At 37.6% G+C, this 27,321-nt stretch overlaps 2 protein-coding genes across 2 annotated transcripts; both read left to right on the forward strand.

Moving 5' to 3' along the window:
• Window positions 1–230: 230 nt before the first annotated feature.
• xpnpep2 (X-prolyl aminopeptidase (aminopeptidase P) 2, membrane-bound) lies at window positions 231–15,465 on the forward strand (the record flags this gene model as incomplete). Its single annotated transcript, XM_017473550.3, has 21 exons — window positions 231–450; window positions 5,634–5,701; window positions 5,815–5,925; window positions 6,098–6,161; window positions 6,354–6,458; window positions 6,574–6,660; window positions 6,836–6,979; window positions 7,283–7,384; window positions 7,491–7,572; window positions 7,674–7,875; window positions 10,167–10,256; window positions 10,769–10,878; window positions 11,811–11,888; window positions 12,020–12,091; window positions 12,184–12,244; window positions 12,345–12,414; window positions 12,537–12,641; window positions 13,652–13,711; window positions 13,945–14,021; window positions 14,142–14,231; window positions 14,727–15,465. Coding segments are annotated over 21 exons (2,187 nt in total), but the record flags the coding sequence as incomplete, so codon positions are not given.
• A 3,024-nt stretch (window positions 15,466–18,489) lies between these two features.
• Window positions 18,490–27,140, forward strand: sash3 (SAM and SH3 domain containing 3). The gene is made up of 8 exons (XM_017475098.3): window positions 18,490–18,736; window positions 20,934–21,026; window positions 23,381–23,515; window positions 23,790–23,934; window positions 24,132–24,274; window positions 24,594–24,806; window positions 25,025–25,169; window positions 25,692–27,140. Exons 1-8 carry the CDS (start codon window positions 18,674–18,676, stop codon window positions 25,919–25,921), a joined length of 1,167 nt encoding a protein of 388 aa, XP_017330587.1. The 5' UTR covers window positions 18,490–18,673; the 3' UTR covers window positions 25,922–27,140.
• Window positions 27,141–27,321: the final 181 nt, after the last annotated feature.

Consider the following 27,321-nt stretch of genomic DNA (forward strand, 5'->3'; position numbering starts at 1 on the left):
AGACACACAATGCCACAGTTGGGCATGGAACCATGAAACAAGAGTCTGAACGAAGTTTACTGTGTTACATGCAGATATTTTGCTACACCCTCAGGCACTGTTAAGCCTGGCAGCAGAGAGACAGAGACAGACAGACAGACAGAGAGAGAGAGAGAGAGAGAGAGAGAGAGAGAGAGAGAGAGAGAGAGAGAGAGATTTTATTGTAGAAGAGACAAAGTTCCACCCCCTCATTTATTACACATTATTCCTATCAAAAGACTCCTCTGAGTACAGATAATGTCTGTGGTGTCAATAGTATATACATATATACACACACACACACACACACACCCTCACACACAGAGACACTCCTGCCCCGCTGTCACTCTGTGTGTGGATTTGCTTGGAGCAGATGGTCGAAAATGACATTCTCTGGGTGGATTCTGGCTTTATATCTGGTGGCTTTAAAAGGTAAAAAAAAAATAATAAATAAGAAGAAGAAGAAAGTTTGGATAATTAAAGTTTTTCAATATTTTAGAAATGCTATTGGGATTAATGTTATCACTAACAATAGTGATTTTGCACAGTATTAGTTAATGCTTTCATTAAGGCATCGTTTAAATTTGCCATCTGTTGTTTGCGTTATATTTGTTGATTTATTCAAGGAAATATATTTGCATGCCATTAGCTAGAGGGTTAGTTTGTCACCGCTTGAAGCTAAATGCTCTGAACTCTGATCGATGTTTATTAACAAATTCCACACATTTTCTTGGAAGACAGCAGATTTTAATACTTAATTTGAAAATTGCAGCTATGTGATATGTAGGGTGTTGAGATTTTCTGTTCTGCCATCACATGGTTAGTACATTGAAAAGTGTCCTGGCTTTGTCTAATGAATAACTGTAACAGTGCAGTTGTCTGTATATGTCACTGTGCTTCACAACACTGCAGGCCACTGGAGGTCCCTACTGGACTAGGCGTTCAGTCTGAAAACCTACTGATGTATGAAGTAATGATTGAATAGATGAGTTGCAGGCAATAAATGCAATGCATTTGATTGGCATATTTTCATGAACATTAGAAAAATATTAAAACTTGGTCCTGTATTGCATTTTTTATGTGCTACTAAAAATATCTGTAGACCTATACAGAGTTACTGAAATGTTCTATGACCAGTTATATTTTCTTTGTTATCCTGTTGTATCTCTCACCTAAAAACATGGAAGAGAAAATATATACTGGACCCGCTGTGCAGACTAGAAAATCATTGCAGTCTCTATTGTCAAATGTTGCATCAACTACAGGAAGTTATTCTTGAAGTGTTTCTGTAGAAAACTTGCAGTTCTGTGGCTAAATATGACAATATATCAAGATCAGTTTAAGAAAAAAAAAGGCACAGTAGCTGATTATGTGTTGATGTGTGTAAGTTTTTTGAAAAAACTCAGACCTAATTTGTCATCACTTATTAAAGTACTGAATAAAATCCTCTAACATTATCCTAAACAAATAAAAACAATATAAAAAGGTTGAAACAGTCAACTGGACTGAGGTGGGTGTAATAGTGCAGGTTTTCAGATGTGGATGCCGCTCATGATATTGAAGTTATCTACTTTGTTATTCTGAACTGGCTCAGTATTCCACATAGTGCACTGTAAAAGTTTACTTTTCTACATAGTGCACTGTTTACTGGACTGTATAATATAGTCGGTAATGTTGATAATGTAGTTAATTGCAGTTTCTCTGACAATATTATATAAGAATATTATATATTTAATATATAATGTTCAGCAAATTACAGTTCCCTCTGAAACTATTGGAACAGCAAGGTCAATTCATTTGTTTGTGCTATATACCAAAGACATTTTGGTTTGAGATCAAAAGACTGATATGAGATGAGAGTTTAGGATTTTAGCTTTTATTTCATGGTATTTACATCTAGATGTGTTAAACAACATAAAACATATAACCTTTTGAATCATACCACCCAATTTTTAGGTGAGCAAAAGTGTAGGAACAGATAAGTCTTTAAGTAAATTAAAGTACATAACACTTAACGTTTGGTTGCATATCCCTTGCTTGCAATAACTGCATCAAGCCTGCGACTCCAGTGAAATCACCAAATTGTTGGTTTCTTCGTTTGTGTTGCTTTTACTGCAGCCTATTTCAGTTATTGTTTGTTTTGGGGATTCCTCCCTTCAGTCTCTTCTTCAGGAGGTGAAATGCATGCTCAATTGGGTTAAGGTCTGGTGATTGACTTGGCCAGTCCAAAACCTTCCACATTTCCCCTGTTGAAGTCCTTTGTTGAGATAGCAGTTTCTTTTGGATCATTGTCTTGCTGCATGATAAAGTTTCACCCAATTAATTTAGATGCATTTCTCTGTAAATTTGCAAACATAATGTTCCTGTAAACTTCTGAATTCATACTTGTGTTACCACCATGAGTTACATCATCAATAAAGATTAACAAGCATGTTCCAGAAGCAGCCATGCAAGCCCAAGCCATGACACTACCCCCACCATGTTTCACAGATGAGCTTGTATGTTTTGGATCATGAGCAGATCCTTTCTTTCTCCACACTTTGGCCTTTCCATAACTTTGGTAGAGGTTAATCTTGGTTCCAAAACTTTTGTGGCTCATCTCTGTATTTCTTTCTGCATTCCAAACTGCCTTAACCGATTCTTACTGTTGATGAGTGGTTTGCATCTGTGGTATGGCCTCTATATTTCTGCTCTCAAAGTCTTCTTCGAACACTGGATTAAGATAGCTTCACCCCTGCCCCGTGGAGGTTGTTGGTGATGTCAGTTATTCTTATTTTGGGGGTTTTCTTCACAGCTCTCACAATGTTTCTGTAATCAGCTGTTGTTTTTCTTGGCCAACTGCTCAGTACAACAGTGGTTTCTTTCTTTTTCAGCACATTCCAAATTGTTGTATTGGCTATGCCCAGTGTTGTGCCTCTGATTGATTTTCCCTTTCCACTTAGATTCAGAATGGCTTGTTTTTGTCCTATTAACAGCTCTCTGATCTTCATGTTGGCTTATCCTTTTAAACAACAAATGCAGCCTTTACAGTTGAAACTGAAGGTTAAAACCAAGAGTAGATGTTCAGAGCTATTTATTGTTTAAACAATCAATCTAACAGGAAACACCTGGATAACAAGAAACGCCTGTCAGTCATGTTTCAATATTTTTGGTTACCTACAAATTGGTTGGTCTGATTCAAAATGTGCTAAATTCTCTGTCATGTAACTCATCTACATATAAATACCAGGAAATAAAATGTTCATCTTTTGATCTCAAACCCAAACGTCTTCAGTTTTCAGTAAAAAAAAATGTTAAAAAAATTAAAAAACAATTGGCCTTGCCATTCCAATAGGTTCACAGGAGACTGTATTTAATCCCTCTCAGTCCCATTTTCACCTATCCAGACCACCTATACAGACTCTTACACGAACCATTACAAGTCACCAGCAGTTTTACCAGACCAGCAAGCCTTTCAACACTTTCCCTAATGGTCATCCAAGAATTACATGTTTGTTAGGTTCCAAACATTTTATTTATGGAGGGAGTCCATAAATACATTAAGTGTACAGTGCATCTGGAAAGTATTCACAGTGCTTCACTTTTCCCACATTTTGTGATGTTACAGCCTTATTCCAAAATGGATTAAATTCATTATTTTCCTCAAAATTCTACAAACAATACCCCATAATGACAACATGAAAGAAGTTTGTTTGAAATCTTTGCAAATTTATTAAAAATAAAAAACCAAAAAAGCACATTTACATAAGTATTCACAGCCTTTGCTCAATACTTTGTTGAAGCACCTTTGGCACCAATTACAGCCTCAAGTCTTTTTGAGTATGATGCTACAAGCTTGGCACACCTTTTTTTGGGCAGTTTCTCTCATTCTTCTTTGCAGTACCTCTCAAGCTCCATCAGGTTGGATGGGGAGCGTCGGTGCACAGCCATTTTCAGATCTCTCCAGAGATGTTCAATCGGGTTCAAGCCTAGGCTCTGGCCGGGCCACTCAAGGACATCCACAGAGTTGTCCTTTAGCCACTCCTTTGTTATCTTGGCTGTGTGCTTAGGGTTGTTGTCCTGTTGGAAGATGAACCTTCGCCCCGGTCTGAGGTCTAGAGCACTCTGGAGCAGGTTTTCATCAAGGATGTCTCTGTACATTGCTGCATTCATCTTTTGATCTTTCATCATCGATCCTGACTAGTCTCCTAGTTCCTGCCGCTGAAAAACATCCCCACAGCATGATGCTGCCACCACCATGCTTCACTGTAGGGATGGTATTGGCCAGGTGAGAAGTGGTGCCTGGTTTCCTCCAGACATAACGCTTGCCATTCAGGCCAAAGCGTTCAATCTTTGTTCAATCTTTGGTCTGATAGTCCTTCAGGTGCCTTTTGGCAAACTCCAGGCGGGCTGTCATGTGCCTTTTACTGAGGAGTGGCTTCCATCTGGCCACTCTACCATTCAGGCCTGATTGATGGAGTTCTGCAGAGATGGTTGTTCTTCTGGAAGGTTCTCCTCTCTCCACAGAGACACGCTGGAGCTCTGTCAGAGTGACCATCGGGTTTTTGGTCACCTCCCCGACTAAGGCCCTTCTCCCCGATCGCTCAGTTTGGCCGGGCGGCCAGCTCTAGGAAGAGTCCTGGTGGTTCCAAACTTCTTCCATTTACGGATGATGGAGGCCACTGTGCTCATTGGGACCTTCAGTGCTACAGAAATGTTTCTGTACCCTTCCCCAGTTCTGTGCCTCGATACAATCCTGTCTCTGGAGGTCTACAAACAATTCCTTGGACTTCATGGCTTGGTTTGTACTCTGACATGCATTGTTAACTGTGGGACCTTATATAGACAGGTGTGTGCCTTTCCAAATCACGTCCAATCAACTGAGTTTACCACAGGTGGACTCCAATCAAGTTGTAGAAACATCTCAAGGATGATCATTGGAAACAGGATGCACCTGAGCTCAATTTTGAGTGTCATGGCAAAGGCTTTGAATACTTATGTACATGTGCTTTTTTGTTTTTTATTTTTAATAAATTTGCAAACATTTCAAACAAACTTCTTTCATGTTGTCATTATGGGGTATTGTTTGTAGAATTTTGAGGAAAATTATGAATTTAATCCATTTTGGAATAAGGCTGTAACATCACAAAATGTGGGAAAAGTGAAGCACTGTGAATACTTTCCGGATGCACTGTAACAATTCATGGACAAAAGTATGAAGTGTTGTTTTTTCATAAATTCAAAATTGCAATCGTCAAGAAATTGCTCTGGTATAAGAGGGACAAAACATGATTGGGCAAGCTGCTATTAGAAAATAATCCATTTTGGGGTGGTAACACTTCATAACCACCCAAGTGTTGATTAGTTTCCTGTAACAGCATGCCTTGTCATGTTTTATTCCTTATTTACAAAGTAAAAAATCCTGAAGTCAGAAATACGGCTGCAATTTTAAAATAGAGATTGACTAAAGGATACAGAAATTTAGTTCTCAAACATTTGATGTCAAACATTGCCATCCTGTATGAAGTTACTATTTCAAGTTTATCTGTGAAGGTTTACTGGGACATTTATTTAGTTTATTGAAAGGAACTAAAAATATGTGTTGTTGGTATGTGTCCCTTTTCATCTCATCACAGGACAAAGCCATGCAACACGGGCAGAGGGAGGAGCAGGCAGCGAAAGAAACTGCTCCATAGTGCCTCCGGTATGCTTTCTCTCTCTTTCTTCACTAACCATCTATCATCACACCCTGTCTTTACTGTAGCATGTTTTTTTAATCCCATATGTGAATCCATTTGATTTTTATTTTTTTTGCAGTACTTGCCTCCAACAGCCACTAACACAACCAGGAGGCTACATGAACTGAGAGCAGTCATGAAAACATACAACATCTCTGCCTACATTATACCTGGAACAGATGCCCACCTGGTAGCCAAATTTCTCTCCTCTACTTTCCTCTCATCTCTTCTCCCCCTCTTTCCTTCTTATACAATCTCTCATCCATGCTCTTTAAAACTCCCATAATAATCTGTTCCTATAATATGCTATCAATGATCAATAACCTGTTCATTTTGTTTTTTGTTTTGCTTTGATTTGTCAGAGTGAGTACATTGCCCCTCGAGATGCCAGGTTGGCCTGGATGTCTGGTTTCACTGGTTCTTCAGGTGTGTTTCTGTACAAATTATTAGGTTCTACTCTTGTACATTATAATTCCCCCTCCTTTGATCGTAGAGGGATATTAGATGGAAGAATTTGCTCACGGATTGAATGGAGTGTCAATATTGCAAGCAGTGGATGTGTTCAGAGCTTTAAGTGAGCTTTATGACTGATAAACAGTGTTCTCCTTAACTCTCAAGGAACGGCAGTTGTGACCCAAGACAAAGCTGTGTTATGGACTGACAGTCGCTATTGGGTTCAGGCTGAGCGCCAAATGGACTGCAACTGGGAACTGGAACAAGACAGTAAGTTAAAACAGTCACAAAACACTATTACAAGTGTCTTTGTATCACCAAAATGTGCTGTTCTATGGTGATATTAATTAGAGCTTCAGTTCAGTCTAACTGTTCTGGAATACAGTTTCTATCTACAGCATCACCAAGAGGCTCATCAAAGAGCTCAGTGAGGAAGATAAGGTGGGCTTTGATCCATTCCTGTTCTCTGTAGGTGAGTAACAGCAAACATACTTCTTCTTTCTTATACAATTTATAATTTTCCAAAGTGCATTAGATCCTTACATAACTATAATAAAAATAGCTTATACTCAAGCTTAAGTGATCCAGTACCCAAGCACAATGTACCACTTAATTCAGTATTGCATCATTGCTCTTTGTCAACACAGACACATTTGATGCCTACAACAACAACCTGGCTCCAGCTAAACGGATCCTCACATCTATTCCTGATAACCTGGTGGACATAATATGGGCTACACGGCCACCTCTTCCTCCTGATAACCTCGCACGCTTGCCTGATGACTTCATTGGTGTGTGCGTGCGTGTGTGTGTGTGTGTGTGTGTGTGTGTGTGTGTGTGTGTGTGTGTGCACTTACTATTATTGGACCCTTTTCAGGCCACTGATAAATACCTGCAAACATAAAAGCATATGCTCATTCCAAACACAGCCATAAACCTTGCACACTATTATTTAAAGTAACAATATGAAATGGCTTTGACGATAAGGGATATTGTACATGTATATTGGCTCTGTCTGGACCTTTAATTCTGAATAGACAGAAAGGTAATAGAGTGGTTGTAAAGCAGTGTGCATGTTAATTGTGTGTGGACAGAGAGAAGCTGGCAGATGAAGGTGGAACAGATACGGGCTCAAATGATGAACAATCCCTACAAGCCTACAGCTGTCTTGCTCTCAGCTCTGGATGAAACAGCGTGTAAGATATATGTATTAATAGTTTACCTGTTGAACTCCCATTGCTGCATGTTTGAACACTTATTAGATGATTTGGTCTTAGTGTATGTTACATTTTGTCTTTTCAGGGCTCTTAAACATGCGTGGTAATGATATCCCCTTCAACCCATTCTTCTACTCCTACACACTGCTGACTCTCGATAAGATATGGCAAGTTGATCTCTTTCCCAGTGATATTCCTACTCAGACACTCATATTCCCTCAGTAAAATATTGTAACCATTGGCACTGCTGCTGCTCTTCTTTTCAAAGGCTCTTTGTGCACATTGAAAGGCTGACAGAAGAAATTAAGGTCTACCTGAACTCATCTTGCAACTTGTCTCACTGCGTACAGCTGTTTGAATATGAAACTGTCCGAGTGCACCTCGAGAAGTACCTCACGGAGCTCAGTGTGAGAGTGTGGGTGGGCACCAAGTACACTAACCAGGCCCTGTATGAGCTCATCACTCCAGAGGTGAGACCTGGCTCATCACATAATTTAGGGAGAAGTTTATTAAAATCAGAATTAGAATCAGAAAGAACTTTATTGGCCAAGTAGAATTTCACTTACAAGTATTTCACTTACAGCACCTTCCACTGCTGAAATTGCAAACACCACAGCATATGATACATATGCCTAGACCTTTGACTTGACACACCAGCTCATAAAAACACACATGTTCGTAACGTCTGTTTGTCAATTGACTTGCTTTTCCAGTTTTGACTTAGCCCATTCCAGTTTGCTTACTGATCTGTTTGCTGTGTTGTCTGGCTTTAATTTACACAATAAATCTGTACTTGCATCCAATCTTCCTGAGTCTCACGGAAGATTTCACCAATAACAACAGCTCACCTCCATTTACATCAAGCTGGACAAGCTCTCCAACCATTTTGCTGCAGCCAATCAGACACACTGAACAGTCAAGGTTTCCAATAGCAATGTTTTCTATACTTCTTGTCTCAAGATCACTCCAGTATTTTCCCTGACCAACAGAAAAGCATTAATATTGGCTACAGTGGTGAGGTCCAATGAAGGGTAGATTTTATGATCATTTTGTCACACTCTTCCAAAATGTTTTTGGTCATCATCTTGAGGGTAAAGAAAGAGGTAAGTGACTCCTGACCCTATAACAAGACTCCAGATCTGCAAATGAGTATGTGCTCAAATTTCTTGATGCTCACAGTTGGTGAAACCAGCAGTCATAGCTTTTTGTTCTGGCTGAACTAGCCTGTCGAGACAGCTACTCATTGCTATGCACTCTCAATGACCTAACAATCCACTTGGACAAGTTGTTGAAGAAGATAATGAACATTTCACAATCCTCAAGTTTACCTCCTCTAGAAAAGGATCAGTACTCTGAGCCCTTGCACACTGGTCATCAATTCTCAGTGACTAAGCATCTACTGTGCCTACTGCAGAGATCCTACACATCTCATCACACACTGTCCAACACAGCACAAGCTTCAATTGAGAGCAAAAGGGGGAAAGCAACAGTTGGATTTGCCTCATACGATTGCAGAGTCAAACTCATCCCTGATACATCTCCTCACTCCCATGTGTACCCATTATTACTGCTTGGAACACAGCTGTGGAGGAATACATAAAGGAATCTCTCAAATATTTACGTTTAACCCTCCACTAGCAGCAATAGGCTTCTTCTTCATACAAAAGAAAGTATGAGTCCATGCACTGACTATCAAGGACTGACTCAAATTGTTGAGAGCTTCAACTGAAACTTGTCCTTAGAATTCCATATAATCTGACACATTAGCACTGCCTCAGGGCACAACGAATGCTTGATTATGCCTTATGGAGGACTAGCACAGCAATAATATGGTAGTATGAATAAATGAATAAATGGAAGAAGAAGAAGAAGAAGAAGAAGAAGAAGAAGAAGAAGAAAAATATGATGATGATGATGATGATGATGATGATGATGACTCTGTCAGGCTTAATTATGCTATACCTTATGTACTTAAAAAGTCATAATGATTGGAATTGGAAAGGTCTAGAAGCTTTGAATCTTGTGTTTTCAAATACCTCACAATTATTAACACATTTAGGTTTTTCACATGGTTTTGTCCTTAATGTAATAAAAAAAATAATAATAATAATAAAAAAAACATTTAATATATTAATTCATTCATCTTCAGAAATCCCTTTATCCTGATCAGGCTCACAGTGAATCTAGAGCCTGTCCTAAGAACAATGAATACGAGGTGGGAATACACAGAGAATGGGGTTGCCAGCCCACCAAACCTCACTCATTCAAACTTAGAGGCAATTTAGTTTCAGCCAATCCACCTATCAGTATATTTTTGAACCTGGAGGAAATCCACATGGGCAGCTTCAAACTAGCAGTAGTTCTGGTCCACTACCATCGGTTTATAATGAGGATGAGGCAAGAGGGTAAGAGGGTAAGCTCAGTAAAGTGCACGGAGGTTGGCCTGAAGTGCAGACTTTACTGCCTGGAGAGTAGCATTACCAGTGTGTCAGCAAAAATTTATGCTTCTTGACTTCTTGCTGGAATAGGCCCTAAATAAATAAAATTATTAATGTTGAATGTCACAATTTAGCATTAGAGTAGCAGAAGCTGTCAAATTATCCTAAACCTTTTGGAAGCCTATGTGGACTTTTTTTGGAGTCATTTTGCACCATTAATTTCCATCAAGGTCTTCCAGTTAAAGTGTGTAACAGGCATGTGTTTCATGATTAGGTATACAGTACAATCTGGCTCAATAATGTATACCCACTTTTTCTTCCAGGAAAAGCTCCTGCAAAGTGAATACTCTCCAGTGCTGACCACCAAAGCAATGAAAGACGAGACTGAGCAGAGAATCCTTAGGGCAGCTCATGTAAGAGCATACATATGTTGTCCTTACATTTTTGTATAGTTTACTCCTACATTGTACACACATTCCATCTGAAAGGGTCCAGAGCCATCACCGCCTTTACATCACAGAGTAGGGTTTTATTGTGCTATAAACCACAGCCGAATAGTGCTTTCAGATTGTAGGCAGCAGAGCACAACCTGACTGAATGTGCTTCTTATCAAATAACTTCCATCTTTTGTCTTTTATAGCGATGTGCCGGGTTTTATATTCCATGACTTTTATTAGTGTGTTATCTCATAAAGACAAAATTCCATTTGGCATTTTGAGATGACAGGCCATCTGTACACTGTTACATTATAACTTGAAATCACTGACTGAGTTCAAATGAATCTCCTCAATCTAACTGTTGTGTGATCTCATGCTAGTACATTTCCTGGTGTATTTAGTGGAAATTGGTATCTTTTGAGAGCAGTAGGCTGTTGGGTGCGCATTTTGTGTTTTGTGTTCTAAGTGTCCTCACTGGCCTGCTGTAGATAAGAGATGCCGCAGCAGTCATGCAGCTCCTATATCAACTTGAGAAAACTGTCCCTGAGGGCAAGGAGACAGAGCTTACTGCAGCACAACTCGTCAATAAGTACCGCAGGTAGGGAACAGCTGGCATCAGCAGTATAAAAACACCATTACTCTGCTTTCAGTTTCACACATATTTTTCACTTACCAAAAAAGTATATATTGGCACAAATGTAATTTTTAGTATATTATGATTTCTATCTAGTATCATTTTATTCCAAATTAAGTTTTTAAATAATGAAATCAGCAAATAAATAAATGCTATTTGGACATTCCAGTGTTATTATAGTAATGAGGAATTTAAATTGTTACAAAAATATATTTTAAAAAAGTATCAATCTAATCCTTTTCTATTCAGGTTTTATATATATATATATATATATATATATATATATATATATATATATATATATATATATATATATATATATATATATATATATATATATATATATTGTACCCCTATTTTTTATATAATTATAATTCAAAACATCTTGGTACACTATATGGCCAAAGGTTTGTGCACACCTGACCAATATGTGCTTGTTGATCATCCCAACCACCCCCATTCCTGTTATTATAATACTCTAGGATGGATTTCTACTAGATTCTGGAACATGGCTGTGGGGATTTGTCCATTCAGCGAGCCACAAAAGCATTAGTGTGTTTAGTTGGGTTGATGTCAAGGCTCTGTGCAGTCCACTTGAATTCTTCCACTCCAAACCATATCTTCATGGACCTCACTTTGTGCACAGGGGCACTGTCATGCTTTAAAAGGTTTGGGCCTCTTAGTTCCCTTAGTGGAGGGAAATTATTATGCCAAAGCATACAAAGATATCCTATACATATCCCAACATTGTGGCAACAGTTTGGGGAAGAACCACATATGGGTGTGATGGTCAGGTGTCCACAAACCTTAGGCAATATGCATGTATGCCAATATAAAAAGGTGCAAGTTAAGTATTTCATTATTTATGATGCACACATTTATCTGTGTTGTATCAGTATGCAAAATTTCAGCAGGGGGCCAAGCTTTGAGACCATTTCTGCAAGTGGACCTAACGCAGCTCTTGCCCATTATAGGTACAGAATTCACTGGAATTCTTTCTTTTTCGATTACATCTTTAGTATTTTTTTTCTTTTTCCTTATTACATCTGCACTGACCGATATTTACACTGGGTAAAAAGCCAGTTTACATCTGTTTATATTTCAGTCCATCTAATGAAACTGCAAGAAAGCTGACCACAGATGAGATGTATCTCATTGATTCAGGAGGACAATACCTGTGAGTTAGTCATAACATATTTTAATCCTGTAAGTTAGTTTTACCAAACACAATGGCATCAATGAACATAATGTGTATTTACTGTATTATAGTGATGGTACAACTGACATTACTCGCACCGTGCACTGGGGTTCACCCACTGATTTTCAGAAGGTATAATTTTGTACCTCAGCATTAAGGGGCTCAATATAGATTTAAACTATGAATTACATACAGAATAAACCTTTTTTTTCTGTTTATTTTACTTTTAAAGGAGGCCTTCACGAGAGTGCTTATGGGAAACATTGAAATATCAAGGACCATTTTTCCTGCAGGAACTAAAGGCAAGACTGTGTCCTTTTTTTTACACTATATGTCCAACTACCTGCTTTACTCCCACAAGATGTTCTCACTGATCTCAGCTCAACATCAAAAGCATGTTCCTCATCAGCACTTTCTTTTCAAGGTGTCAACATGGAGATGCTAGGGCGCAGAGCATTGTGGGAAGTCGGACTAAATTATGGTCATGGTACAGGTCATGGTGTGGGAAACTACTTTGGAGTTCATGAGTGTAAGACTTCTGCTTTAATATGTTCACACTTAATCAAGTAATGCTGATCTATGCAAGATTTTGGAATTTTCTGAATATTTTTGGGGCTTTGGGGATTTAAATATCCAGAAAATGTAAGAGCAATTTTTAATGTGGGTTGTGCTTACGCTTAACACAGCTGCAAGTGCACACATTCTGAAAGAATTCAAGACTATGTCTCAAACTGCATAATGCACTACCAGATGAAAAAGTTAAATCTCTTATTTAGCTGAATATTTTACAAATTCCACAATGAAAATAAATCAACTGACTACCATTCACTAAAGCAGATGTCTCCAATCGTATCTGGAAAGGGCCGCTTAAGCCCTTTACAGTAATTTAAAATGTAAAATTGAACTAATGAAACAACGCCCCCGTGACCCTGAAAAGGAGTAAGCGGTTGAAGATGGATGGATGGATGGATGGATGAAACAACACCCCGGACCCCCCTAGAAATATGTTTGTAAAATTATTGGGGTGTCTGTGCCCCAGTAGTGATCAAACTCAAGAAACACCCCTGCCCTGCACTACAGTGAGTGAGAGAGTCCATATAATATTGCTCTGTCACACTCTCAATCCCATACTTATTTTCCCTCTTCTCTGTTTGGCTGCAATGCTGACCTCCTATCATGCCTAAATCTGGGGTATAATGATGTTTGACTTGTCTGAGCTGGAGTATGGCATGTGTATAAAAATTTCCCACCAATTTATACCTGACATCCCTGACACAGTGCTGACTGTAAATTATTATTATTATAGACTGTCAGCTCAGGAGCATCATATCATACATTAAATTTGTCCCATGACTCAATAATCATGTTTTGTTTTTTTAAACAAAAAATCCTACATATGGTATATATGTTTAAAAAATTGTTTGTTTTGTTTGTTTTGGTATGTTATTACAATTCTCCAGTGATGCTGCAGCATTGTGGATGAAATCTATTCCTAATTCCTGCCTGTGTTTTTATAAGCTTTCATATGCTTTCTTCTAGGGCCTGTTGGTTTTCAGTCTAATAATGTTCCATTCCAGCAAGGCATGTTCACATCCATTGGTAAGGCATCAGATTAAACATCAGGGTTTGGATGAGAGTTAAAAATGCATTCATATCAGACCCTGTAATAAAAACCAACAGACAAGTTTCTAAAGCACAAACAACAGGATGTCACAGTGCTGTATAAGAAATCACATTCTGTATTACTGAGTCGTCTTGTTTTACTGTGACTGATAATTAAATTCTGTGAATATGTCCACATCAAAACTGATCATCTTTTTAATCTCTTGTAGAACCTGGCTACTACAAAGTGAATGAATTTGGCATAAGGATTGAGGATGTTGCCGTTATTGTTCCAACTAAAACAATGGTACAATTCATAGACAAAATGCTAATTAGTTAAACGGTGGACACAAACCAGAACTGCTTGTTCACATTTTAACACCTTTGTTCATTTCTTTGTTCACTGATTTTTGTCCCTCTGTCCCAGTATGGCAATAATTATCTGACATTCGACACTGTGTCACTGGTCCCCTATGACAGAAAATTGATTGACACTTCTATGCTCAGCCCTGAACAGGTAACAAAACTTTATCCACTAATGATTATTTTGTGTCAATTTGCTGTTTACTCTGTTGCCGCAAAGGTCGTTTGCTGCTAAATGGAGTTGGCTTCCTTTGAAAGTCCCTTCTGACATCCTTCCCCAGTAAAGCATCTCAAGCATGACTGCAGAAAAGTGTCTTCTGACACAACACCGGTGCCAAATGATTTACATGAAATCATGTTACCTAATTTAGAATCTTATGAATAACTCATGTAACACAAGGAGGGAGAGATGATAAACTTTTTATTGTCGTTATTGTTGTTGTTTTTTGACTTACTGAGAGCTACAAATAAACATACTATACCATGACATTTGTAATGCTTATTCAGATAAACTATAAATATATTCATATTATTCATTTTTATTCATTAATTCAAATATTATTCCATTTTAGTCCTCTTTTTATGTTACTTATTAGGAAACTGTCATTTGATATTAATGTATCCCACTATTTGTTCCACATTCCTGTAGCTCCAATGGCTAGACACATACTACCTGACCATTCGGTCTAGAATGGGTCCAGAACTGAAGAGGCAGGGCCTGACAGAGGTCTACGATTGGATGATGGTCAATACAGAGCCATTCCTGAAGACAGGGTCCTCGGCTGCTGTCCCCTCGATCTCACTACTGCTGCTATTTCTGCCTATAGCGTTACTGTAGAATCACCTTTGAATGTCCCACATTGTAACTGTAGAATCACCTAAAATTGTCCCACAGCTTTATTATAATGTCTGCTAAACATTGTCAGAAATTACTCACATAAAGCCATCAAATCATTCCTACAAGTCTGTCTACATCTTGCTCACTTCCACTTCTTCACCCTTTTTTGTAATATTAACAAACAGCCTAATTGAAACAGGTGAATAAAAATGTCTACTAAGGCTGAATGAAACATAGACTTTTTATGTCTTTAAACGCACAGAATAAAAGCACCGTAATTTAAATTCACTTTTGAGCAGGAGGCAAGAAAAACTGATGACTCATAACTAAAAAAGCCAATTCAGTATCTCCTGAGTATATTTAGCATTTAACCTACAATGCATGTTAGATATTTTCCAGTGCAGAAGACCTAGGCTTTTGTTCTTGTTGCTGTTCAAATCTAAAATCAACTGCCATTCTGTGTATGTGTGTGATGAAGTTGTGTGTAATTTATACTAATCATACTAATCACTAATGATTTGATAATTTATTAAAATAAGCGTATTTAAAATCTGCAGTGTCATCATACCTGGTGAATTGTCCATGTGCAGTCTTCATATACACTAAAATGGGATTATACTCTACAGTCTTAGAATAAAGGTGAAATCTAGGCCTTCTTTCATTGTCTCTATGGAAGAATCTATGTATAAGCCTACAACAGAGTGTTCCACAATAGACTTCAGAATTAGAACCCCATTCAATAAGCGGATTTTACACTTTACAAAGAACCCCTCGAAGAACCCTTTCTGCATAATATAGATAGATAGATAGATAGATAGATAGATAGATAGATAGATAGATAGATAGATAGATAATTTATTGGTCCTCAAAGAGGAAATTTGTTTCCACCATGGGTGTGTAGAAAAACAAAAACATAACATCATACATATTAACCATCATAAACAATCACAGGCATAGAGGGGAGAAAGGGACAAAAAGAAAAACATTAGGATCATCAACAACAAATGCATCTGGCATTACAATGGCTGATTGCCTATGTGTTTAACGCTCGTATAGCCATAGGAACAAAACTCCTGCCATAGCTGGCCTTTCTGCACATGGGTAGACTATACCTGGGGCCAGAAGGAAGGTGGTTGAAATATTGCCAAAGTGGGTGGTTTGGATCATATAAATTTTTATGTGCCTTCTGAAGCTTATGTGAACTGACACAGTTCAATAAATTGGGGTGGGAATACCAATAATTTTTCTCGCTAAATTAGTTATTTTCAAGAGTTTGTTCTTATTGGTAACTGATAGCAAATGGAAGAAACAAATACATAAGAACCGGTTCAATAATACTTGATACAGAAAAAGAAGCAGACTAGGCTGAACAGACAGATATTTAAGTTTACGAATAACTGTCGGTCTCTGTTGATAGTACATGTAAATTCCTAGAGTGTGCTGACTGAAGATGATTTATCCAATGTAATGCCTAGATATCTGAAATGCTACACCCTTTAAACCCTTTCTCCGTTAATGGTAATACTGGAAGGATGGGTCAGTGTTTTGAAAGAGCTAAAAAAGGTGGAGAAAGTTATCATCACACCATGTACTAAAATGTGCTATGGAGCATTGATAGTCCAAAAAAAGAATCATTGTCCTTATTAAGCAATGCAAGAATGGCAGTATTGTCTGCATATTTAAAGTAATGAGTGGTGGTGACTGGACTCTGACAGTCATTTGTATAGAGAATATAAAGAAGTGGACTAAGTACACTGAGTAATATAACTCATATCTGGATATCTACTGTGCCTACATAAACAATGTAGGCACATTGTTTAGTAAAACACACTTGTGTTACTGAAGGCTGTGATTAACTTCATGGGATGTGTTAGAGTAGGCCTGCAGGGCTATGCATCTGCAGGAGAAACATCTAATCATGGGTTAGATATTGTAATGTGTAGGATTTTACTTTCAACTGATCTAGTCAGCTTATCAACTCATTATATGTAGAATCAGGGAACTTTTTTAATTATGCAAGACTGAGTTGAGAGTCCCTGCTGTAATGTACAGTATGTGTATCACACAGTGGGACCCAACTGTGATATTCAAATGTTTGTTAGGGCTTTAATTAATGGGATCAAGTGGATTAAAGTAGTACTGAAACTGAACTGCAGGGCAGTAGATCTCCAGGAACAGGATTAAGCAACATTATTATATGGTGTTGAAATATAATCATGACTGTGATGGAACACTTAAAATGTGCCTCTTTGGGTAAAGATTATTAAAACATTCTTAAAAATAAGAAGGAAATTCGAGATTTATATGATCTTAGATTTTCATTTAGAGTGCCAGGCCTTCTCCAAGGCTCACACTGTAGTTCTTGAGAATATTTTTTTTTTACTTTACCACAAGTGAAGCACAAATACCACTGGAGGGCTTGTTGCTTGGCAACGTTTTTACCAGAGTTGCAGGAAGGTGTGAATGTGGTTTTGAGAACGTCCGCTCTACTTGCTTTCCTCTCTTGCTCTCTTTCTTTATCTCACTCATTTGTGTATGACTTGCTTGGCTTTGAACAACAGGATGAGATTGAAAGCGCCGCACATAAAGGGCATTAAGGTCAACAGATGTAACTGTTGTCACTATTCTGTTGTTGCCATTTTCTGTAAGTTGTACAAAAAAGAGGAAGTTTTGTTAACCAAAAGGAGATGTTGAGATCAATGAGATCATCCTGTTTAGCTGGTAAATTTGAAGCAAATTATCAACTAATTCACATCACTTTTTTTCTGTTATTGTTATTCACATGGTGACAATATGTGCTATTCTTGCCTATGTGGATGACAATGAACAACTACTCATCCTGACATCATGTGGCCAACCAACACAAAAATAACTGTACCAACTCATGTACTTCCTCTGCAGTTCACTTACATGGTTCTGTTTACTATCTATCAAAAGACAAGGACCACATGGAAAGGAGAGCATTCGTAGTAATTCTTTTGAATTAGTCTGCTGAATTTTAGAAGCATTCTTGGACTCACAATGGCCTTAGGTTCTCTCTTTCCTTATATATTTGTCTAAATAGGGTGGTTTGTGATTGTAATGGGTCATACATTGTTCAGGTTACACTCACACCTGTTCAGTGGTGAAGCTTTTTTCTCTTTGTGGATGTGAGGACACCAAGTTTGCAGAGTTTTGTAGGGTAGTTTTCTACACACAGAATGACTCATCTCCAAACCTTTAGATTTCCCAGAGTGTCTTTTGCAAGATAAATGCAATAGCTCACTTGTTCTGCTTTTTTTCTGTCACGCTATAAATCCAGTATTTGTAAAGGGACTGAAAAGGTTAGTTTTACTGTGGTAATTACCAGAAATGCTAATTATTTCTGATATTATTTCTAATATATAAACAAACATAGATAACAACTTCCAAATTTCACTGTATCAACAATCAAATTCCTACTTTAAAGTATGTTAAAACACATGCTGCTAAATAGATTTCTTTTTAAACAGATATAAACAACTGATTTAACCAACCCGAACCTGTAGAAAAAAAAAAGTAGTTCCTGTCTGGTCATGTGACTTCCTCTCATTCAGAGTCCTTCACTCAGTAGAGCAGAGAGAAAGACGAGCTTTCTGACTTTCTTCCGCCTCTTGGTTTTGCTAGTGTGTAGGGTACAGTGACAGTAGAACTGGCAGGCGTTGGTGTATCTGAGAAAAGATTCTTACCTCTACAGCTAGAATTGTGTTCCTCGAGTAAAATCACCCCCTCTGAGCGCAATGTTACGGCGGAGACCCTCAAATGCCTCAGAGAAGGAGCAGGGCCAGGTGCAGAAGAAGAAGGTGAGAATGTGTCTTTAAGTCATTTTGTTTGAGTAGTGTATCTCTGCTGGAGAGGAGAACAATAGTAAAATGAAGATACAATAAATCTCGGATCATGGCGTTTTAAATTATTTGGATTGAATGAGTATGATAACAATACATGTTGCCTTATAGTGAAAAACAAAATCTCTTGAAAATGCAACATCACATTAAGAGCCATTACGGTTTTGTATAATCTGAACATGCTTGAAGTGGCCTTTAAAATATTGATGCAATAGTTGACCATCTTGCATTAGTGGTGAATTGGGTCAAAGGACTAGAGACACAAGAGAGTTTTTCTCATCACTGTATTATTGTTCAGGTTGAGTTGCATGGTTGTGCAGCACTTCCTGTAGAGACACAGACCGGTATCATACATCCTGAATTTATTCTCGTCTCCTAAGCGTCAGAGTCACTCTTTTATGAGCTTCATGAAAAGGCTTCAAAGTGACATTTGCATTTCTGCTTAGAGCTTGCTTATTCTGATCCTTTTCATTTACAGGGAATCTTCACCTCCTACACTTAGCTGCACTAACCCTGTTTTTTACTTCGTTCGTGTCTTTTGTTCATCAACCACAAGTTTCAGTGATAAAAAAAGACCAGCTTACAAAGCCCTGGAGATATTTCCTTTATCTTGAAAAACAGTGAATTTAATGTATATACAGAAAAATGCACATAAAGAAAAGTATAAAATCCCAGTGCTTCAGTATTGAATATACATTACGTGGTTAGAAGCATTTTATGCTGATTTTAAAACGTCAAAACAAAAGACTATCAAAGTTAGATTTATACGCAGATTTTTTAAAAATTGGGTCATCAGTTTGATTAGTCATAATAAAAATGTTTGTAAATATCACACTATATTTTAATTTACATACTGTGCACTAATATACACTGATTTTAGGAAGTAGATAATATTTATAGAAATACATGCTAACACATGGCCTCCTCTAAAATTTACATAAAATATGTGAATATTAAAAAATAATCTTTAGCATAGACAAAAAGACAGAAAGGTTTTCTGATAAAGGGATTGGCAGTTGTTCTTGTTCAGCATTGTGTGGTTTGGTTGAGATGTGATAGAGTTCAATTTCTCAGTACAATGTGACTTTGTTTCATATCTCCACCCATCATTTGTACCACTTTTTCTCAGTACAGGAAGTGAGTGTATGTCATTGCTTTTGCAAAACGCTTGCAGACCAATCCTGGAAACACATTGCTCTGTCTTGAGCGATATTGCTGCTTGCTTGTTACTTTCTTACTTACTTACTTACATACATACACACTGTACAGTAGTAGTAGTAATAATAATAATAATAATAATAATAATAATAATAATAATATGTTTAATTTATATAGGGCCTTTCCAGAGCTCAAGGACGCTTTACAGTATCAATAAAATAAAACATAAACAAAATTGAAATTGAACATGTGAAAAACAATGAACAATCAGACACAAAAAATGAAAAACACAGTACAGATAGAACAGTCACTGAGAGAAAAAGCACAGCAACACATTAGGACAAATAACAAGTGATGCTGCGAAGAGTCAGAGGGAGTGAATTCCAGATTTTGGAATGACCTGCCACTGAAAGACCTGCCACCCATAGTGGAAAGACGAGATCTAGGGACAGAAAGGAGCTCAGAGGACATGAGAGAGCAGGTCAGGTTGTACGGAAGAAACAGTTCACTAAGATAGCAATTTGCCAAACCGTGAAGTGATTTGAATGTAAGCAGGATTATTTTATATATATATATATATATATATATATATATATATATATATATATATATATATATATATATATATATATATATATATATATATATATATATAAAATAATAATAATAATATATATAATATTATATTATATTACAGTACTGTGAGTGACTCCAAATTATGTTGTGTACAGAATATGGCCATAGCTATGTATTTGCTCAGAGGTTATTTAAGCTTATTTATCATCATTCTTAGTAATACATCTCACCAACCTCACACTGCTAAGCTCAGTGCTATGAAAAAGGAAAAAGGAGCGAGCCAGAGAATGAACATTGCCATCATTAAAGTTATAGCTGTTGTGAGGGGAAAAGACTCTTTGTCCCACATGGCAGAATGTATGATTTCTTGAGTATCTTATTACTGTCACTCCTGCCTGAGTAATTTTGTGTGTGTCAACAGTTGACACTGCAGAGGTCCAGCAGCTTTAAAGACTTCATGAAGCCCAAGCCATCATCACCTGTGGTGAATCCTGAGCTCACGCTGGAAGAGTCGGTAAGATTTACATCGTCAGTGTTTCTGCACACAGACAATAAATCTCGGATCATGGAGTTTTAAATTACTTGGATTGAATGAGTATATGATAACAGTACATGTGATTTTAGGGATAAATATATTGATATGAATCTTGTTTCTCCAAATAAATCTAACAGTCTGTCCGTGTGAAAACCATTACCTCCACCTGAGGTGAATTCAAAGGCATCGGGTGGAGGAGGGGTGCATTGATTCAACTGTCTATGAAAATGACCCAGCCACTAACCCAGCAGTTGGGTTACAAAAAACTACTCAAAAACTACCCAAAACTGAGAAAAAAAACAAATAAAAGACCCAAAAGGCTCAACCCAGCGTTTTTTTTAGAGTGTATGTAATCGTATGTAAAAAAACATGTGACGGTGACATCATGTGAACAATGTGTGTTCACAGATTAAAAAGTTATACTTGCAAGAAAATGTAAAAACAAAAACATATCCACTGCATGTGAAAAATATGTGAGGGAACATTTTAAAAAATAATAATTAATCTGCAAGTAATTCATGTTATTATTCAAGTGTGAAATTCATGTAACTTTTCTGAAATGGTAGACCAAAACTTAGCACGAAAATTATTCGAATTCGAATTAGCACCAAAACTGCTTTGAAAATATTTTTAGCTTTTTAGCTTATAATTAATCTGTGACTGTGTATACAGACATCACAGACTCAATCACAGTATTGTGCTATACATACGAATACAAATTCATGAATTGTCATTATTGCAAGTACAAGAAGATTCAGTGAGCTCACAGCAAAAAAAAAAAAAAAAGATTTAAAGTTTAAAAAGTCATCCGGAAACAGTTCAGTCCTGAGCTGGGAGACTGAATCGGAGGGGGGAAGAACGATCAGGGTGAAGTTCAGCTGTGACCCAAAAAGCACAGTCATGTTGCTTAAGAGTACCTAGACAGGGTATCATTCGCATTTGAACTAGCCAAGCATAGAGCCTGAGCAAGCATCTGAGAAAAGCATGCAAATCTAGCACCCAATAGATAAATATGCATACTTGCATACTGAACTGTGAATGCTAATATATGATTAATCCTCAATCATAAAGTCACCTAGATTTGGTAGGAACAGTTCGTTTATATATATATATATATATATATATAAAACCTAGCAGCTACAGTATTCAGTAACACCAGTAACAACAGCATGGTTATCACTGTGGTAATGACTCACGGGAAATTCAGCTCAGCTCAGAGGCTGAATCGCTCATCAGTAGTGTGTATTTCTCAGTGCTTATGAAAAGCCTTGGTAAACCGCACAAAACAGTCATAAGGACTGACCTTTATGCATTTTATTATTAAATTATATTATAAAATGATAAATTCCACAAAGTAATTGAAATAGAGACGGAGAATATGGAAAAGCAGGTAGAAATGAGAATGGTTAATTTATTGGCTGGTCTGGGAGGCATTTTGCTGTATCCCAGAAATAAACAGAAAACAGGGAGGAGGTGGAGGATTTGAGAACACACACCAAAAAAACAGTGTGTTTCAGTCAGTGAGTTTAGTATTGATGAAGAGCAAAATGTGAGTGTAACCTTCTTCGCCCTCTTACAGTTCATACCTTCATTTATGAACATGATGCCAAAAGAGATATCAATAGTCAAAAAAAAAAGGTCAGGAGGATGAGGACATATTTGAGAAATGAAGACATGACTGTTCAGCAAGCAAGTATTGCAGAGCACTTATTACCATGTGACCATGCTGACAACAATGTAATATTGTGTAATGTCAATGTAATGAAGCTTTCATGGCTTAACTCTCATAGATTGCTCACAACTGGATGTTTCTTTTGCTCTTTTAACAAAAATGGGCCTTGTTACGTACTTGGAGATCCTGCAGAAAAGATGGAAGAAATGTAACAGGGACTAAAATTACCTCTGCCTTTCATAATTACAAAGACTTTCACCTTCATTTCACCTTTTTACACATACACACACATGCACGCATACTCACACCACCATGTTATGACCATGCCAGTGTCAATACTCTGCTGAGAATAAAATACCACCCAAATAGAACAGTATCTGCTCAGAGTTGATCCTTTTCACTCAAAGTACATTAGATACAGTATGCTTGATAAAATGATTAGGTAGTGAACATTCAAGGTAAGGTTACCAAGGTAGGGTTATGATCTACAACTGTTCTGATTTTGAAGAGACTGTGAAAAATAATGTTTATTTTATGAGAGTGGGGTTAAAGTTATAGCTATAGACAGGGTTAAAGTAAAGTTTACTTGTTAGGTTAGGTTAAACATCTACAAGCTATCTTACAGATCTACCCTAAATATGTGCTGTGAAATTCCCCTTAGCTGCCAGAGGGTGAAGTCCAAGAGAACTCTGAAAAACACAGTGGGAAGCTGGGGAAGAAATGGAGGAACGTCATCACTCGCACCATGACCCGGAAGACATCCAAGATGGTACAGAAAGCTCTTGCAGAGGAAGGGGTGAGTTTAGAAAATGCACAACACTGGTATGCCTGAATAGGTAGATCGGTTCATTAAAAAGAGGAAACTCATATTAGTAACTAGTGTACTGATGAAAACACAATTCGCAAAAGATTGATTATGTCTCCCCCTTCTGGATGATCATGGAAATTCTGAAACAGTCTGTATTAAATGTACCTTGTCAGAAGACTTGAAAATAACAAGCTTTCAGATAATATTGAGTGTTTTACAAAATTGCAAATAATTTTTCATTAAAAATATGCTCTTTCGACAGATTGAGAGTGGAGAGGATAGCTCAGTGTCTCCTGTATCCCCTAATGACTGGACTCCAGACCTGACTGCTGGAAACCGGACATCTGTGTGTTCCAATAGTTCGGAAGACACCATACACTCTCCTGTGTGCCGTCAGCTCTCTGGATGTAAGCCCTCATACAACCCCATTTTACAGAAATATTTCACTCCAATATGCTAATGCTCCTCCTAATATAGTTCTTCAAGTGCATCCATGGACTAATTAGCATTATGTTAATGAGAATATTCAAGGTGGCTTATTTTTTGGCTGGAGTATTTCTTTCAGTATTTTAAAGACAGGGTTGCCTCTGTTGTTTGTACACAGGTGGGGACAGACAGAGTCTGGATAGTGGCTTCAGTCAGAGGGACAGTATGGACAGCACTTATACTGGACCATTTTGTGGCAGGGCCCGTGTGCATACTGACTTCACCCCCAGCCCTTATGACATAGAATCTCTCAAACTGCAGGTTGTTTTCTCTCCAAATTTGCAAACAGTTTGATTAGCATGTGAGGTGTATCTTTTACATGAAACAATACATTGTGTGCAAGTGAATGCTTACATTGTACCCTCAAAAGAGAGTTCCTAAAAGGTTCTTTGAATGGCTAACACTTCTAAAAAGTTCTGAAAAGGTTCCATTTGAAAGAGACCTATTATAGGGTTCATGGTGTGGTGGAAAATTTAAGGGATTACCAAGATAAACCATCTAAAGTGCTAGATGGAACATCTTTTCTCTAAGTGTATTAGAAGGAAATTTAAATTATTTTGTTCTTTTTTTATCATCACAGAAAGGTGATATTATCCAGATCATTGAGAAGCCACCAGTAGGCACTTGGACTGGTAAGCTCAACAACAAAGTGGGCTCCTTCAAGTTCATATATGTCACTGTGCTCCCAGAGGAGGACACACCACCGAGGAGGAAGCGATTGCATAGTCGGGTACGATGTAATAAACCCAAGCCGAAAACGCTGGAGGAAGTTTTGGATAGGATTGGCCTAAAAGTAAGCTTCAACTGTCTGTGCACTTTCTGTCACAAATGCACTTATACTTGTTGACTTCAGTTGACTATGTTAAAAGTACAGGATTTATTAACACAGTGTCAAGATAATCTTTCAAAGAAGTTTCAGTACCATTAAATAGAAAAATAGAACTTGATGTTTATTTTACATATTGTTGCAAACTGCTAATAACAGGTAGCTTGATTCTCTTTTCTGTCTAGGACCTTGAATCTCTTCTCTCCATGCATGGTTTCCAAAGTTTGGAGGACTTTAGTGGACTGAAGGAATCCCACCTGAATGAGCTGAACATCACAGATCCTGAGCAGCGCACCAAGATACTGACAGCAGCCGAACTGCTTCATGACTGTATGTCATTTCTGTTTCTTACTGCCTGTATTGTTTATTACAGTCTAGAGGATTCAATAGTCAATAATTCGCTGTTAAACATTAGCAGTCTTTCTAAAGATCTGTGATGAAAGTAAAACCAGTTGAAGCTGAAGATCACAAATGAAAGTGTTAATGCTGAAGCGTTCAGCAGTGTAAAGAAAGCAATGCCTATTTCCTGTTCACAGATGTTCCATTTTATAGCACTTCACAGACACTTCCACAGAAATCTGCTTTAGTCCACACATATTTCAGCCTTCCCTTCAAGCATGTAATTAGCTCTAATTTAAATATCCACATTTTGTGCTTTCCTGATTAAGCACACTTTTGATCCCAGTGGTCATGTACTTGCTAAGTGCACAAGCATTGCTATTGATAATGTCCCACCTATTCAAGGAAGTACAGATGCTCAGCATTCTAGAAATGTTTTTGTGTGGCTGTTTAAGCAATAATCTGGCAAAATTGGAAACTAGTTAATGAAATCCTTCTTCTTTTTTTCTGCAGCTGAGGGAGAGTCTGATGAAGAGGAGAGAGCTGAGGAGAAGGTTGACATGCCACGGGACTCAGGTTGCTATGAGAGCACAGAAAACTTGGCGAATGGACGTGAGGAGGCTGAAACAGAGCCCAAAACAGAACCTGGCTCAGATAAAGATGTAGAAAGAGACACACAGCTCGAAGAAGTTCAGGAGAAGCTGAAAGAGCTGACTGTGGAGGAGGAGTCCATAGAGCTTTGAATAAACACTGGAAAAACTTTACTGCTGTGCTTCAGGGACTCCACTTCCTTCACTGATGGATCAGAAGTGTTTGTAGCAGCCCAACTCCTATGGCAAACCTAGTTCAAATATAAAGTCATGAATGCTGAATTACAGTGGACATTAATATAATCAAATTTCTATTTGATGCAGCAGGGAGGTTTTATAATGGTATCTCACTGAATGGACAGTGGCCATTTTGTTTTTATCATTCTGAGAAAATCCTTCAGAATATTTCAATAGATTTAACATGAAATATACTATAAACAGAATCAAAATGGACAGTGACACTTTGTCCTTTGGTTGAGGTCATAGATTTGTCTGGTCTTAATGATGCTATATAGTACAAATTGGATTACTACATAGTAGTACATAATTTAATTACTTTCTCTATAGTCATAAAGTAACTTTGAAATATGACAAATGTTTCACATGTATACCTACTTGATGTAATATTTTAAAATGTGATTTTATTATGAATGTACAATGCAGGGGGGACACAGTGGCTTACTGGTTAGCACATTTGCCTCACACCTCCGGGGTTCCGCCTCGGGCCCTGTGTGCCTGTGTGTGCGGAGATTGCACTATCTCTCCGTGCCTCTCAAGCTTCCTCCAGGTACTCTGGTTTCCTCCCCCAGTCCAAAGACATGTTTTTTAGGCTGACTGGAATTTCCAAATTATCTGTAGTGTGTGAATGTGTGTGTGATTGTGCCCTGCGATGGGTTAACCCCCCAGGGTGTCCCCCGCCTCTTGCCCCAAGTTCTCTGGGATAGGCTCCAGTCTCCCTGTAACCCTGTGTAGGATAAGTGGTATGGGAAATAGATGGATGGATGTACAATGCAGTATGTCATATGTATTGTTATATTTACAATATTTCATTACTCACTTATGTACAAGACAACCAGTAATATACTGAGTCTGTAAGTGTGCTGGCTATAATTATACTTTGTGATAGTCTTTGTTTTATATATGTACCATCATGCTTTGCTGTATGTTTTTTTCATATTTTTGCTACCTTTCTGTCATATTTGTGTTTGTGATGTCATGTTTTTTTACAAATATTTTGCAAACGTTAGTAAAGATTTTACCCAGAGGAGTTATGTACGGTATCAGTCAAAAAAAATTTGTGGTCTTTCGATTTAAATTCTTATTCTTGAATTTGGCTTCTATTATAAATAAAAGATGAAGTCGCTGAAAAAAATGAAGTCGATGAATTCCAGCTCCAAAACAAACATTATTTAAGTATAAAACAAATTTTCCTGGAAAAGCATCAGTGCTACTTAGAGAATCTAAAAACTAAATCTAAAAAAAAAGGTTTTGCATAATTCATTCATACATTCACCCACAGCTGTTTCTAGCTTCAGTCATTTACTGTCACCATG

The sequence above is a fragment of the Ictalurus punctatus genome, chromosome 8, assembly GCF_001660625.3.
Source record: "Ictalurus punctatus breed USDA103 chromosome 8, Coco_2.0, whole genome shotgun sequence".
NCBI lineage: Eukaryota > Metazoa > Chordata > Actinopteri > Siluriformes > Ictaluridae > Ictalurus > Ictalurus punctatus.

Coding starts and splice junctions, on each gene's coding strand:
- sash3 (XM_017475098.3), top strand. CDS start 18,674: ATGTTACGGCGGAGACCCTCAAATGCCTCAGAGAAGGAGCAGGGCCAG. Junction 23,935..24,131: donor GTGCCGTCAGCTCTCTGGAT/GTAAGCCCTCAT, acceptor GTTTGTACACAG/GTGGGGACAGACAGAGTCTG. Junction 24,275..24,593: donor TAGAATCTCTCAAACTGCAG/GTTGTTTTCTCT, acceptor TTATCATCACAG/AAAGGTGATATTATCCAGAT.